General features: G+C 41.6%; 1 protein-coding gene across 1 annotated transcript in view; it reads left to right on the top strand.

Moving 5' to 3' along the window:
• vegfc (vascular endothelial growth factor c) overlaps positions 1 to 14,569 on the top strand; it is an 81,031-nt gene that overhangs the window by 27,679 nt on the left and 38,783 nt on the right. Inside the window, exons 2-3 of the mRNA XM_069168292.1 lie at positions 4,686 to 4,929; positions 6,461 to 6,651. Of these exons, the coding sequence (XP_069024393.1) occupies positions 4,686 to 4,929; positions 6,461 to 6,651 (435 nt within the window). The remainder of the gene's footprint in view (positions 1 to 4,685; positions 4,930 to 6,460; positions 6,652 to 14,569) is intronic.

The following is a 14,569-nucleotide window of genomic DNA, read 5'->3' as shown; positions in this document are numbered from 1 at the left end:
GACCATTCTTGACTGGCCCAGCCAGAGCCCTGACCTAAACCCAATTGAGCATCTCTGGAGAGACCTGAAAATGGCTGTCCACCAATGTTCACCATCCAACCTGACGGAACTGGAGAGGATCTGCAAGGACGAATGGCAGAAGATCCCCAAATCCAGGTGTGAAAAGGTTGTTGCATCATTCCCAAGAAGACTCATGGCTGTACTAGCTCAAAAGGGTGCTTCTACTCAATACTGAGCAAAGGGTCTGAATACTTATGACCATGTGATATTTCAGTTTTTCTTTTTTAATAAATTTGCACAAATTTCTACAATTCTGTTTTTTTCTGTCAAGATGGGGTGCTGAGTGTACATTAATGAGAAATAAAATGAACTTTTTTGATTTTAGCAAATGGCTGCAATGAAACAAAGAGTGAAAAATTTAAAGGGGTCTGAATACTTTCCGCACCCACTGTAAGATAACACTAATAATCCCCACACAGGGCAATTTGAGATTTCTTATAACAAGATCACGTCCTGAACAGTACCCAATCAGCCGATATAATTAATAGTAGATCCGCTTCTGAAACTCTGCTGAAACATATCTACCTTCCAAATATGCTGTGGCTGATCCATTTGCTTTCACACCTCAAATCGCGGCGATGTGGCAGAGCACCCGAGTCCCTTTAAACCAAACCACAGAGGTGAGCTGTTAGACAGGTTTAGGTTTCAAACTTGCGTTGGGTTGAGTCACCATGAGGGTTAAAAAGGCCGACACAGGCTGCGTTCAAGGCCTCTCTGCAGTAATTAATATAGCCTATGACACGTCTTTGTTCTACAGCCCACAGCAATTTGTGATGAGTCATTAGGATCAACAGAGGTGGACAATTTAGTCGTTATCCAATTCTGTCTTTCTTTTCATACTTCAACATTGTACCATCACTGCATATTACTGCATGTGTGTGGGACCCTGTACTGCAGGAATTTCCCAGGCGGCAGTGTCAGCTTTCCCCTCACACAGCTACTGTTTTCACACTTCAGTCACTCAGTCTTACAGCCCCTGTGTGTGTGTGTGTGTGTGTGTGTGTGTTAATCAAAGTTAAAGTTGACTTTTTATCACCAGAAAGTGTTGAAAGATACAAACCGCCGATGCTCTCCTACTGTTAGAGCCTCATTATTAGTTTAGCTGTAAATATGACTGTTTAGTCTGAGTCAGCTCTCAGAACAAAGATGAACATGGGAACACCTGGATGGAACATATTTACATTTGCACAACTCTCAAAGAAGCACGAGCAACCAGAGGAAGAACAAAGCTCCATCACGCTGGAGGCCTTAAAAGCGGTGCGGACGGTGAATTGTTTCCATACAGTTCTCATCCCAGTCACACTAACGCAGCTTTGACAATGAGTGAACACATTACCGGCCGTCAGACACTCAAGTGCTGCATTAGTGATGACAGCAAATGTGTTCAGGAAAAACAGCACAGTAGAAACAAATAAAGAAATCTCTACCCATGTTCCTTCATTAGTAGGTCAGAGGTCAACAAGAACCTTTTTCTAAGTTTATTTGTGGGTCATCCTGCTAAACTTCTACTTGTCAGCAGTAAGAAAGCTGTGGTGCTGAAGATATGAACATTTTCCAACACTTTTCAGTTTGAACACTAAACTCTCAGAGACACACACAATTGGTTTGGGAGTAGATCACTGCCATAAGTCAAGAGCATGCTCTTTCAATTTGAGAGCAGGATTTCTTGTTTTCACAATCAAATATTGTAATATTCTCTCTCAACAGTCTCCCCTCGGACTCAGATAGTCGCGGCTCCCTCGATGATATTCCTCAGCTCTCTTTCAAAACTGTACATCTGCCCTCAGATAAACTGCTGCCTGCACAGATTTCCTGTGCTCCAGTTTAACCCTTCCTCCTGCACTCATGCTGCTTCAGTGATTTTTTTTAAATTACCCGAAATGACCCTGTCGAGGTTCCCCAGCCAATAGCATGGCAGGCGACCATTGGAATCGTCACTGCGTCCTTTGCGGGTGTGCTCGATTTATGTCTCCCAGCATCCCTTATAGGTGGTTACTGTTTAAGTGGATCCATTGATTCCCCCCCTCCAGAGCCTTATTAAATGAAGCTGGTTTTCTTGTAGGACATTTGGAGTTGAAACATGTACCAGTGTCTGCATTGCATTGGCTTGAGGACTATGTCAGTGGCAGACTCAGAAGGGAATTGGTGTTCAGGTTCCACTAAGATTTGCTGGCCCAGGATGATGACTGGCTAATACGCTGATATAGATTTCCCAGAGCCCTGCTCTTGGACCTGTGTGCTGAATAGGGCCCATCGATAGACAGACCAACCCGAGCACTTCGAGTACTGCCCACTCTGACAGTATGCTGTGTGTCTGATATAACTAACAGTTGGTCTGCATGATGTTTAACTTTCTGCCTCAAGCTCCTTTTTGAAAGAGGCTAATACAATTCTTATTATCCTATTGTAGGTCTGGGATAACCCTCATGCCGTTTTAAATGGGATCATTAAACTAAGTACATGATACATCCTTTTCTGTTACACTGTGGGAGAACCGGCCAACATTAAAAGGCAATTTGCAGCCATGTCTGGTTTTTCAAATGTAATCGGTGCAATTGTCTGAGATCACAGTGCAAAAAGGGCTCCTTTTGAAAATGAATTCGTGCATGTTAATAGAAAGTATGTGCACATCTATCAATGTACAAGTCTAAAGTGATGCTAACACGGTCCTGATGAATGTGGTGGCACGATGGCTCGACACGTCCTTCTTTTATCCTGGTGCAGAGCAGTGTAGGGAGCAGACAGCAGGCAGGCGCCGTGTGTGACGGCTGGCTTCTTGGTAAGTTCACATAACGACGTATTGTCGATATTCTGCCCATTCAAGCCTGATGAATAATTACTCTTCATTATAACCTGCAGGTTATTATAGCCACTCATGCACTGGCTCTTCACCCGGTTTCCAAGCCCGCAGTTGTAGAGCGTGGTAGACGCCTCCTTAAATGCCGATGTTTGGATACTTAAGGTGGCTGACTTCTTTACCTCCTCAAAAAGATCTGCCACATCATCACGGTGTGTTTCGTTTTACACAACGTGGCCCTGAGAATTGGCCTTCCTCTCCCTCCTGGCATCCCAACCCCCCCTGCCTGAGGACCCCCGCCCACAGCGCCCTCCCCGACAGGAAGGCCAGGAAGGATCCGTGAGGATATCATGCAACACATGTAAAATGACAGAAATGCAAAGTTTCACTTTTCAACAACTATTTTTTAATGTTGTTAAACTCTCTTGTTTTAGTTTGTCTGCTATGACATAGATTGCACTAATTGTGTCTGTTTGTTTCTGTAGGATGGCGTCAGTCAGGACTGGGCATCTTCCAGAGGATGCCACGTGCACAGGACACTCTGGTACAGCGGCGGGACGTTCTGCTACAGCGCCCTCTCCTGGAATCTCTTCACCGAGAATCGCCACTTCCTGCTCCCATCGACTCTGGAGGAACAACTGAAGAACATGAAACATTAGCGCACAGTCCTTTGTCACCTGTGTCCATGTTCACGTAACGCAATACAAATGTAAATGATACTTTACCGGGTTCATCTGTGGTCTCCCTCATTCTCCGACAATATCCCAAACACACTTGTTCCTCCGAGTATCGAGGTCATTCGGGGTTCAAGTGAGAGTGTGTGTGTACTGTTGTCACCACCGGCAGCAGACACACTCATTTCTTCTTTATTTCAGGAAATGACCTGTTTGTTTCACTCACTGCATTTCCTTCTCTTCTGTCCTGTATTTCAGCCACAAACACCTTGGTTTCAGTGTCACGAATGTTCCTTTTCTTGCTCTTCCTCTCCATTGGTTCTATGATGAACCATAAAGAACCACTGAGCCAAATGGTTACTTTTATATGATTCAACATTCATGAGGTGCATTGACCATATATGGTTGAATGTGGGTGTGTCATGGACAGGATATGAGGCTGATTCACGTGTGCACATTTCTACATGAACTGTGATTTATAAAGAGAACATTACACGCAGGTGCGTGTGTGCACGGTTTTATAAATCTGAATGTTTTTTATGCACAGTTAATTTACAGCTTTGTTCACACGTACACTTTTAGTGTGGATCCTACGTAATGTTTATGAATTGGGGCAATAAATCTCCAGAGTTAATAGGCTGCGTACAAAATGCCTCAAACTCATTACAGATTACAAAATGTTTAAGGGACTTCATTCAAATTTAAAAAAGTAGGAGTTTAAAAATGTTTAAAAATAATTAAATTGTGCATAACGACCTGTTTAGGGCTGGAAACCCAAAATGTAGGACTGGGTAGGACTTAATTTTGGACTTGTTAGCCTAATTTTAGGATTAGGGACATGACCCAGGACTTGGTGGTCTTAACTCCAGACCTGACCTGGAACGTGTTGGTTTCAATGTCAAACTAGCCCTAAATCAAGTCTTGACTTGAACTTGTTGGTCCTCACTTTAGACTAGACTTAGGACTTGTTTGCCACAACTTTAGACCATCGGCGATGTATTTTTCTGACATGCAAAAATATGACTTTGTGATGTGTTCTTCGAGAGAAGGGTAGAGAAGGTGTTTTTGGTCAGTGAGAGTTGAGTAGTAGACATCGTGTAATAATTGTCAGTAAGAGCAGTTTTCTGAGTGAAGGTGTCTCTTGTGTTTTTCAGGACTCTCCACCAAAGCCAGATATGGAGGAGAAGTTGCGTTCAGCCTCCAGCGTAGATGAACTGATGAGTCTCATTTATCCATCATACTGGGCTGCTCTGAAGTGCAGATCCAAGCTTTCTGCAGCCGCTGCCTCTTCGGCCTCCAAACTCTCCCAGCCACCACAGCCTCGTCGACCGAGGCCACTGGCTGATACAGACGAGCCAACGTTCGCTGCCGCCTACCTCAACTTGGATATCCTGAAAAGTATGTTTACACTTTGTTTTAATATTATTTTCCTCAGAGTTGAGCACTCAGTTGTTAAACCAGTTGCAACGCAAATGCAGGTCTATTTTCTGTGGGCTGGGAGCGCATGTGGTGAACGCAAAGGCAAGATGGAGCTGCCTCAACAGTCTTAGCTGTGAGCATTGAGGCGTTTTGAGGGTGTCGTGGTCAGCATATCAGGTGATGCACTGGAAATGGGGATATTTTAACTCAAAACTTGATTTGCTCTTTCATCATTTGATTAAATGTTAAAGTGAACAAAGAACACTATAAATATTTTCAATATATTGAAATCAGGTGCTGCAACAATGTTGAGAAGTGCAACTCATTTATTAACAACACTGATGACGTGCTCCTGTTTTAAAATAAAAGGAAAGCATAGAGAGTAAATACTTATTGTACACTGTATGACTGACTATTATGTCTATAACCGACTTCATATTTAAGGGGAACATGTATTAAATGACACTGTCACATTTTAAGGGGTTTTGGACTCAAATGCATGAGAAACAAAAAGTCAAGTTTAGACTCTTTTATTTGTTCCCCACACATTAAACAAAAAAAGTTGATACAAGGATTGTCCAAAAAGCTCACAAATGTCAAGTCCTTGATACCAAAAACAGTGAAAGGAAAACAAAGTCCAGAAGGGAAAAAAACTCAGGTCGAACATGAAATCTTACAAGACACCGGGAAGAGCACAGACAACCAGCTTGGAGGTAACAATCACGACGATCTGATAATGCAGGTAGGAAGCATAAAGACTTTATACACAGTAAGTCAGGAGGTAATTGAACACAGCTGGAAACAATCAGGGCGGGGAAGACAATCAGACACAGGTGGAAAGACTCGAGAACAGGAAGTAACGACAACAGAAACAAGACAAGGAGAGTTACCAAAATAAAACAGGAAATGAACATGAAACCCTTAAAGGGAAAGCGAGACACTGACAAGGAAGACACAGAAAGAAAACGAAACAATGAAAAGACACTAAAGGGACAGGGGAAGACAAAACCAAACCACAGGGATGAACTGTGACACACTGATACATTCTTGCATATCAGACATTTAAAAATAAATATTAACAGAAGGTATTTTACTTTTTTGCAATGTGGAAATTGTTGAGAACAGGACTCCATAAGGTCAGAGGTCATGGTTATAATTAGGGTTGCCCCTGACTGAAGATTCAAATAGTCACATAGTGGTCAACTTGAACTTTTACAACTGTATGTATGTAGAGAGCCGCCTGTTAATGACGATTGTAATGGCAAAACTGTTGATAATTCTGAATGTGTTGGAACAACCAGCAAGGAGACTGAATATTTGCATAATGTATTTATTTTACACATATTGTATCTTAGCCTAACAGTGTGTGAGTATAGGCTACTAACAGCCAAATCATAAAATAACCTGGCCACTGTGTGTGTGTGTGTGTGTGTGTGTTTGACAACTAGACGTGTGGCGATGTGACTTCCTGTCTGTGGCCGTGTGGTGATGTGACTCCCTGTGTGTGCAGGTATAGAGTCGGAGTGGAGGAAGACTCAGTGCATGCCCAGAGAAGTGTGCGTCGACGTGGGAAGGGAGTTCGGGGCCCCCACGAACATCTTCTATAAGCCCCCCTGTGTGTCCGTGTACAGATGTGGAGGCTGCTGCCACTCTGAGGACAAACAGTGCAGGAATATCTCCACAGGTTACCTCAGCAAAACTGTAAGTCCATTCCTCATCTTACTCTTCCTCCATTATCAGTGTTATTGTTGTTATGATGTGCTCAAATGAAAACATCTCCAGAATTATCTGTGTTCTCCCTCCCAGTCTACTCTCATGCACACACGTCTGGACCTTTAAATTCGGGGTGGGCATCATCAGAGGTCCCGAGATACAATATTATCACGATAAGTCACAATATGATATTATTGTGATAATAAGCATGTTGCATTCAGTCTGTTCATCTCACTTCAATCCTTTTAACAGCAGCACAATGTGACAGACTGACCAACACTGTCATAAAAACCTGTTATAAATGCTGCATGCACCTGACTAATGCATTGATATTTTATGTCTATCAATGTATTCATACAATTTCTTAAGTTAAAATGGTATCAAGGTTTTTCCCCACCCTTCCCTGACCAACATGTTGCACATGTAAAATAAGTACGCATGCTTCCAGATGAAGGTCAGATAGAGGAGAAACACTGATTCACTATCGTGCGTGTAAAACCTTTCTCTGATTAGCTGTGTTAGACACACTGTCAATATGACGACTGGTTAGAGGCAGGAGCTCTGGAGGACCCTCGACTGGTTCTGTGTGAGTGTGTATCACTGAGAAAGTGCGTGTGTGTACACGTGTGTCTGTGTGTGTACACGTGTGTCTGTGTGTGTACATGTGTGTGTGTGTGTGTGTGTGTGTACTAGTCTCTGGAGTACAACTGTATTTGGAAGAGTTCATAGCATGCAGGCTGCTTTTTAATTGGCTTGTTATGTGGTTTGACCGGAGGAATACTGTGTGTGTGTGTGTGTGTGTGTGTGTGTGTTCCTGTGTGTGTGTTTGTGTGCATGTGTTCCTGTGTGTGTGTGTGTGTGTGTGTGTGGTCAGACACTCAGTTAGGGGCTCTTTCTGACGCTGCCCCGTTCAATGTGGGACTATAAATTACTGATAAAAATTGACTTGGATTTGTCTTCGACGTTTCCTTATGTGTCACAGTAAAATTAATCAAATACATGGTAACTTTGAAATTTTAATATAGTTTGAAGAAAACATGGAGACTGATACTAAGAACACCCGCTTATTTTAGCGAAACCTTCAGATTATCAGTTGTGTGTGGACGGTCCTGGTATCCCCTGGAAGAACCCTTTTGATTTTGTCACCATTGTTTAATGCCATCATAAAGTCACAGTTTACACAAGCAAACAACAAAAATAAAAATTAACTTCAACTTTAGCTGTCCATCATCTGTTAAATAATACCGCCATCAAGACAAAGTTGTTTTTTTGCACCGTTTGGAATTAAAACATTAGACTTGTTAAAATGTTTATGTGTAAATTTGAAGATATTGAATGTGGGTGTCAGTAGCTGGGGTATCTTGTAATGCTGATGTTGCTTTTAATGTTACTTTAACATTAATGTTGCTTAAAAGACTGTTGTGTGTCTGAATGTATCACCTGTAGAGCCCCCTGCTAGTGTGGCAAAACATTTAAATGCAGTGTATATTTAGAATACAGCAGAAGACAGGAACACAACATTTTTTTCCCGAATGAAATCCATGAATCAGTGACACTGCAGACTTTCTATTTTAATTTACAAATTAACAGTGATGAATGTACCTCTGCTCCCTGTTCCCTCCACTCTTTCAGGAAGACGTCCAGAGCAACTGGGAATAGTTCGAGTAAATATTATGTGATCTACACGATAAACGTGTGGTCAAGTTTGGAACAGCTCCAAACCACTGAGCGATTTTTATTGCATGTAATGAAAGAAGCATGATGAGACTTTTGTTTTTGTTTTAATGTTCAGGCAGACTTTGAGGCTGAATATATGTAACTAATGAAACTAGCAGGTGCTTTTGAAAACCAGAAGTATGGCGTTGTTTAGGCAGTGCGTCGTCACAGGAGACCGTCTCGTCAAACTCAGCCAGTTAAAATCCTTCTGCATTTTCCCGCTCATTTGTAAGCACATTCCCTGAAAAAGGATTTTCCTTTAACAAAAGCCTCTTAAAAACGTTAATTTATAAAACCTATGTGTAAGAATGCTCTACAAGACAGAAAGTGGACTGAAATTGCTGAAAGATATTTGCATTTAAATCATTACATTTTTTCAAAAGTTTCTGCCAAGAGAGTAACCTGATACGCAGCTGGAGGACACAACGCTTTGACTCTGCTTTCATTAACCGTCCATACTCTGTAAATAATACAGGAATAGATGGAAATGTTCTTCTTTTGGAAGCAAATTTGCCACTCAGGGCTCATAAACACAGATTCTCTCCATGACTCAACAGCGCTGCTAAACAATCAGGCACTCAGTACGCACGCAGCTGTGACATAAACCGATGATGTCTTGCATGAAATAGCTGCGGCATGCAGGCAGTAGTGTGGTGTTGACGTCTCGGATGAGATGCTAGTGTTTACTTTGGTGTACAGTAAGTGCTGCTGCTTTCTGGTGATTCAGAGCAGCGTTTCACAGATCCTGGAGTTTGGACAGATCAGAGCACATGTTTCCTATAAACATTTTCTGGAGAAGAAGATCACCCAGTATGACGTCTTAGTGCAGCTGGACCACGAGGGCACAGTGAGGACATGCCTCCATTTCAACATGATGAAGACGCATAGCACATCATGTGTCATAATAATAAAAGAATAGTGCGTACTGTGCTGAAGCTCCCGAAAGGAAATCCACTGAATTTATAACTTCTCTTCTGTAGTGATACTCTAACTCTAATCATAGCTGCAAAATCATTACCACTTTGTTTTATGACCCATTTCAGCACTTTCACAAATACGTTAGCAGGCCTCAGACTTTAAGGTTTCAGTTTTCTTGTCCAAATGTAGGACACGAGGACACGCAGCTACGAGAACCTTTTAAATCTCAATTTTGGGGACCGGAAATGGAGACATGATCAAGGAAAAAGTTGAAGCAGGTTAATTTATTATTAGCAGTACAAATACATTATCTTCACATGTCAGTGTAGGTTTTAGTGTTGACTCAAACCCAACAGCAGCTCCTCTTTAAGTTCATGCGGCCAAGAGGAAAGTCCACAGGCTTTATTTTCATGAGCCCTTCCTCCATTGCCCCACTCATCCCGTGCTGATGCAGCAGTACGAAACAAACAGTCCTGCAGCAGTTATAAGCAGAAAGAAGTTTTAAATGACTGTATCTACATTTCTTTTAAAACCGCGTAAACAGATTTTGTTGTGTGCTCCTGAACTGGTCCATTCTCTCAGCCAGTGAATTTATTTCCAGATGGCTGCTGTTAATGCACTGGCTCATGCAGTGTGGGACGGCTCTTTGTTTCAGCTCATCTGTGTTATTCATTTCCTACTGTGTGTTAATTGAATGAACTGGCAGTAGTGGTCTGAGCTGATAGCTCTTTTGTTACAGTAGATGAACTGTTCAAGCGGATTCAATCAGCACAGGAAGTCTACTTTGGCCAGTGGCCGTGTCTGTATGTTCGTGTGCATGGTACGTTAATGGTTTGGCACGCATGAAGCTGAAAGGCACATTAAACCGCCAGCAATCAATAGTTATTATTAACTGTCATTGGGAGCCATTTGAGTTAAGCTGATAAACCCTGTGTTTATGCAGAAAGTGAACCTTGTCAAAGAAATTAAATACTTGGCGGCCAAAGAGAGAATTGTTGTTCTTATATGTTAGTGGAGACTTTCATTCATCAAATACTATTTATTCCATGTGAATGCTAATAACGTAAACTGAGGATATGATGTTCATGATATGAATGCAGTTCAGTAAGAATGAACAAATTCCATATGGTAACACATATCGTGAGTAAGACATAACATTGATGCAACATTTAGTGAAAATTGGCAAAATGATAAGTGTATTTACAATCGCTTGATGCAGCGTTCATGCTAATGCCATCTACCAATCAGCTTGTTGCTCCCTCACTGAGCTAAACACTCAACAAAATCACAACTGTTTGCTGTCCTGGCTCCTAAATGGTGGAATGAGCTCCCCAACGACATTCGGACAGCAGAAAGTCTATACATCTTTGCCGCAAACTAAAAACACACCTCTTCCGACTTTACCTTCAATAGGTAGCGCTTCAGTAGCCCTTAAAATGGCACTTACTGATAGCATTTTGTAGTTTGGCTTGGTAGTTTGGCTTTCTTGAAGAAAATTGTACTTTCTTGATCCTTGTTGTTCTGGGTCTGTACCCTCATGGTTGAAATGCACTTATTGTAAGTCGCTTTGGATAAAAGTGTCAGCTAAATGTAATGTAATGCTAACACTAATAATAGTGTGACGAATATGTAGATTGTATTTCAACCCGGTCTCACGGCAAAATGTGAAATAAACACGCCCGTCCACGGCCACAAAACGTGAGATTGCTACACTTGCCGCTGTCTAGGCATGAAAGTTACACGTTTTCCTGTAGTGGACGACAATGAAACCTACTGCATGCTTAGAATCATGTGATTTACAGGAAAATGAAACGTTTTGCATGTGGTTGGAGTTACTAAATAACCACATGCTTGGGGTTAGTGACAAAGAACACATGGTTGGGGTTAGGAAACAAATTTAAGTTAACAAAATCAATCAAATGTAGGTCAATTATGCTTAATAATTGATTATGTTTAAATAAAAAAAATAGCCTACATCACAACTTTCCATTAGTTTTCATTCATTTTGTTACAAAAAGGGTTAACGGCTTGTTCTCAAAACAGCTGCCTCAGATTGCTTTTTAGTCAGGATGGTGATTCCCCTTCACAGCCCTGTATAAAGAGGGAAACAGAAGGGAACCATGGGATGGGTCTATTTAAGTTATTTATGCAAATACGTTATTGGGGTTGTTAACACATCAACTAACGTTTGTTAGAAAATGTTATCAACTTTAATTGGCTGAATTTATTAAGTAATTGGGCTTTTCAACACATGAATACTGTGTAATATATTTTTAACTCTCATATAAGGGAGTCGACAACAGCTTGATTTCTTTCTCAATGACAGAAAAGTCTCGGAAGCATTGACTGAATTCTGTCATAAGAGATGTGATCACAGACACATACTTCCCCCTTTTAGCAGAAAGTTTGGCCTTCGGAAAAGCACATTTGATTTGGGACAACGTGGGGAAGTGCGCAACATTGAAGATGCGTAGTTGTGTTTCAAAGAGACGAAGCTTTGCACATGCATGTTAACAGCCTCGCCTCCACTCTCCCACCTTGGTGCACCATTAAGGCCATTCCTTTGTGCTCGCCTGTCATCGGTGGAGCCCCGTCCGTTGTAACTCCACACAGCTTATCCCATTTAAGTTCCATTTTGTCAATTGCATCTGACATAGCTTCAAAAATGTCCTACCGTTGTTGTGCCCTTTAGACTCCTGAGATCAAGCAGCTCCTCCGTAACGCAAAGGTTATTGTCAACTCCCCGCAAAACAATGAACAGCTGCGCGGTGTCTGTAGCGTCTGTGCTTTCATCACATGCAATCGAGTAGAAACCAAGTAAGAAGTAAAATACAGTCAAGTGCAAATTTCATGTGTGGGTCATATTCCATTATATTTTTAGAATTTGCTGCGGGCCAATTAAAAATGAGCCACGGGCCGCAGTTGGCCTGCGGGCCGTAGTTTGGACACCCCTGCTTCACAGTAAGAACAGCTGATTCTTTTTGTGAAAGTAGAAGGACACAGAGTGCGCAGACCTCCACCAAGGCCTATAGTTCACTTTACAGTATGAGCTACGATATACCTGTGAAGGGCAGAACACAACAGCACATTGGCAACAGGGAGTGACACAATACGCTTCGTGATGTCCAATCTGTCACAAAGGATTAAGATTTACATGTATGGCATTTAGCTGGCCAGATGTGACATCTCGCAAACGTTATGGAAGTAAAAATAATTTGAGGATCTGCCTTATGATTCGGATTCACTCCAAAATTGAGCTGTTCTTCCTTGGCTCAATAAACACCCTTCCATCGTGTCTAATGAAAAGCAGGTGAGTAGTTTTTTCATAATGAAAAACAAATATGCAAACGGCACCAGAACCGACCTCCTTAGTGTCGGTAAAATGACAAACAAAGAATCCGAGTATTTTGAAAATTGGACGATGGTGTTTCAGTGGTTGAAGCATGCCACCTCTCAGCTGAAGTAAGAGAAAAGGAGGCCAAGGTTGAGGCAGAGGAGGCCTGACAGCGGAGACGAGGCTGTGGGTGCTGAACCACAGTCCCTCTGAGGTTTCACAACACATTCTTTAACTCTGATGGTTTTCCTAACTGCTGCTTTTGGCCGGAGTCTCGGACTACTGGCCAGAGTTTAGAGATTTACATCGGCTGCACTGTATGTCATTCAAATTGAGCCTGACTGGACAAGTAATAGCTCACCTGAATTCTTAAAACATTTTGAATGTGATTGAAAATATTTTTTCTCGGAATGGCTGTATGGAAAGGTTAGGAGTCAAATGTGGCTGTTTCTGCTAAAAGCATGCTGTGGTTAGTTTCATCATCCTCAAAGTTTCAATGAGAAGATTTACTTTGGCAGAGGCTTGAAGCAGCTGGCAGGCATTGAGCGGCTCCACACTTAGCAAGTCATAGAAGTATAATGAGTGTTTGACTGACTGTAAGTATCTTAAAGCGTTTATGTCTGCTGGTGGTTCTGTGCAGAAAGGTTTAGCTCAACACCTGTGTTGTCATACATTTTCATTCTTTAACAGCCTGATTTATTTCATCTTCCATTCTTCTGTACTGGGTCCAGTGTGTTCTGGTTTTGTCATTGTTGGCTGTCCTCACACATTAGAGATGTTTTTTCTTCTTCTTTTAACTCGACTAGCAAAGGGGCCCAACAATGGTTTGAGGGTCCGTCCATCCTTCCAAAGTAAGATATGATGACAACTAATGGCCAAATTCCAATGCAATGTGCTATGTATTTTCACCCTGCACAATTTCTTTAATCCCTTATTTGACATTATTGCCATTTCTTTAGTACCATCATTTGGCAAAAAATTAGTTACTGTATGTGCAAAACATATAAAAAAGTAAGAGGCAGTTCATTTAGTGAGCACATTACCACTTAAATACACAACAAACAGACACATTTCACAAGACTTCCTCACAATTGCCACCTTTATTACTAAAACAAGACTAAAACATGAAAGTATTTTGTATGTTGGACTCACAGTGAAACATTGTGCAGCACATAATGTTTTCACAATCATGTACAAGTACAAGGGGCAATCAGAAAGTTCTGATATTGCTCCCGTTGTGTGCGAATGGAGTGCAGCGCTGTGACAAATACGGAGCAGAGGGAAGCTGTAACCTTGGCGAGTATTCAGAGTTACCTCGCTTGATTAAAATCTCCAGAGTGACACACGTTTTTGGGACAAATGGTAAATGCACATTTGCATAATTGTAATTACACATGGACCTGAAACTTGAGCAGAAAACACGTCACATTTTGTGTGAAATGCTTGGAAAATAGAGCGAAATTGCAGGGAGCCATAATCATGTTGGTGAACCAAAGTGCCACGGTGCCTCAGTTCAGGTCATTTACACTGTGATGTTCTGAGGTGTCTTAAGGAAAACACTCTCTGGATCTTGTGTCATACATTCTGCTACCAGTTTGGTGCTACAAAGATCAATTAAAAGACAACAACAACAAAAAAAACTGTGAATCTATTGTTTGTCTTCTGCCCGGTCTGAGGACCAAATGACGGCATTGCAGTTTCTGAAGAGAATTTCTAAACCCCCTCATTATGAGGAAATCAAATTGTCGGCATTATGTAATGAATCAAGTTGAATTGCACTGGTAAAATATGCTCACATACAGATAAATAAGGGTGGAGTCGATTCAGTATTATTTCCCTCCTGAGAAGTGATTTAGAGAAACTATAATCCTCTGAGACCAGACAGCCTCCTTTTCTTTTGTGCTCTTTATTTAATAAATTCTGTATCTGTAATGAAGT

The sequence above is a fragment of the Embiotoca jacksoni genome, unplaced genomic scaffold (genome assembly GCF_022577435.1).
Source record: "Embiotoca jacksoni isolate LCO1_2020_lvr unplaced genomic scaffold, fEmbJac1.0.p SCAF_4, whole genome shotgun sequence".
NCBI classification, from domain to species: domain Eukaryota; kingdom Metazoa; phylum Chordata; class Actinopteri; family Embiotocidae; genus Embiotoca; species Embiotoca jacksoni.
Note: the sequence above shows the minus strand (reverse complement) of the source record. Positions and strands in the feature narration are given on the sequence as shown.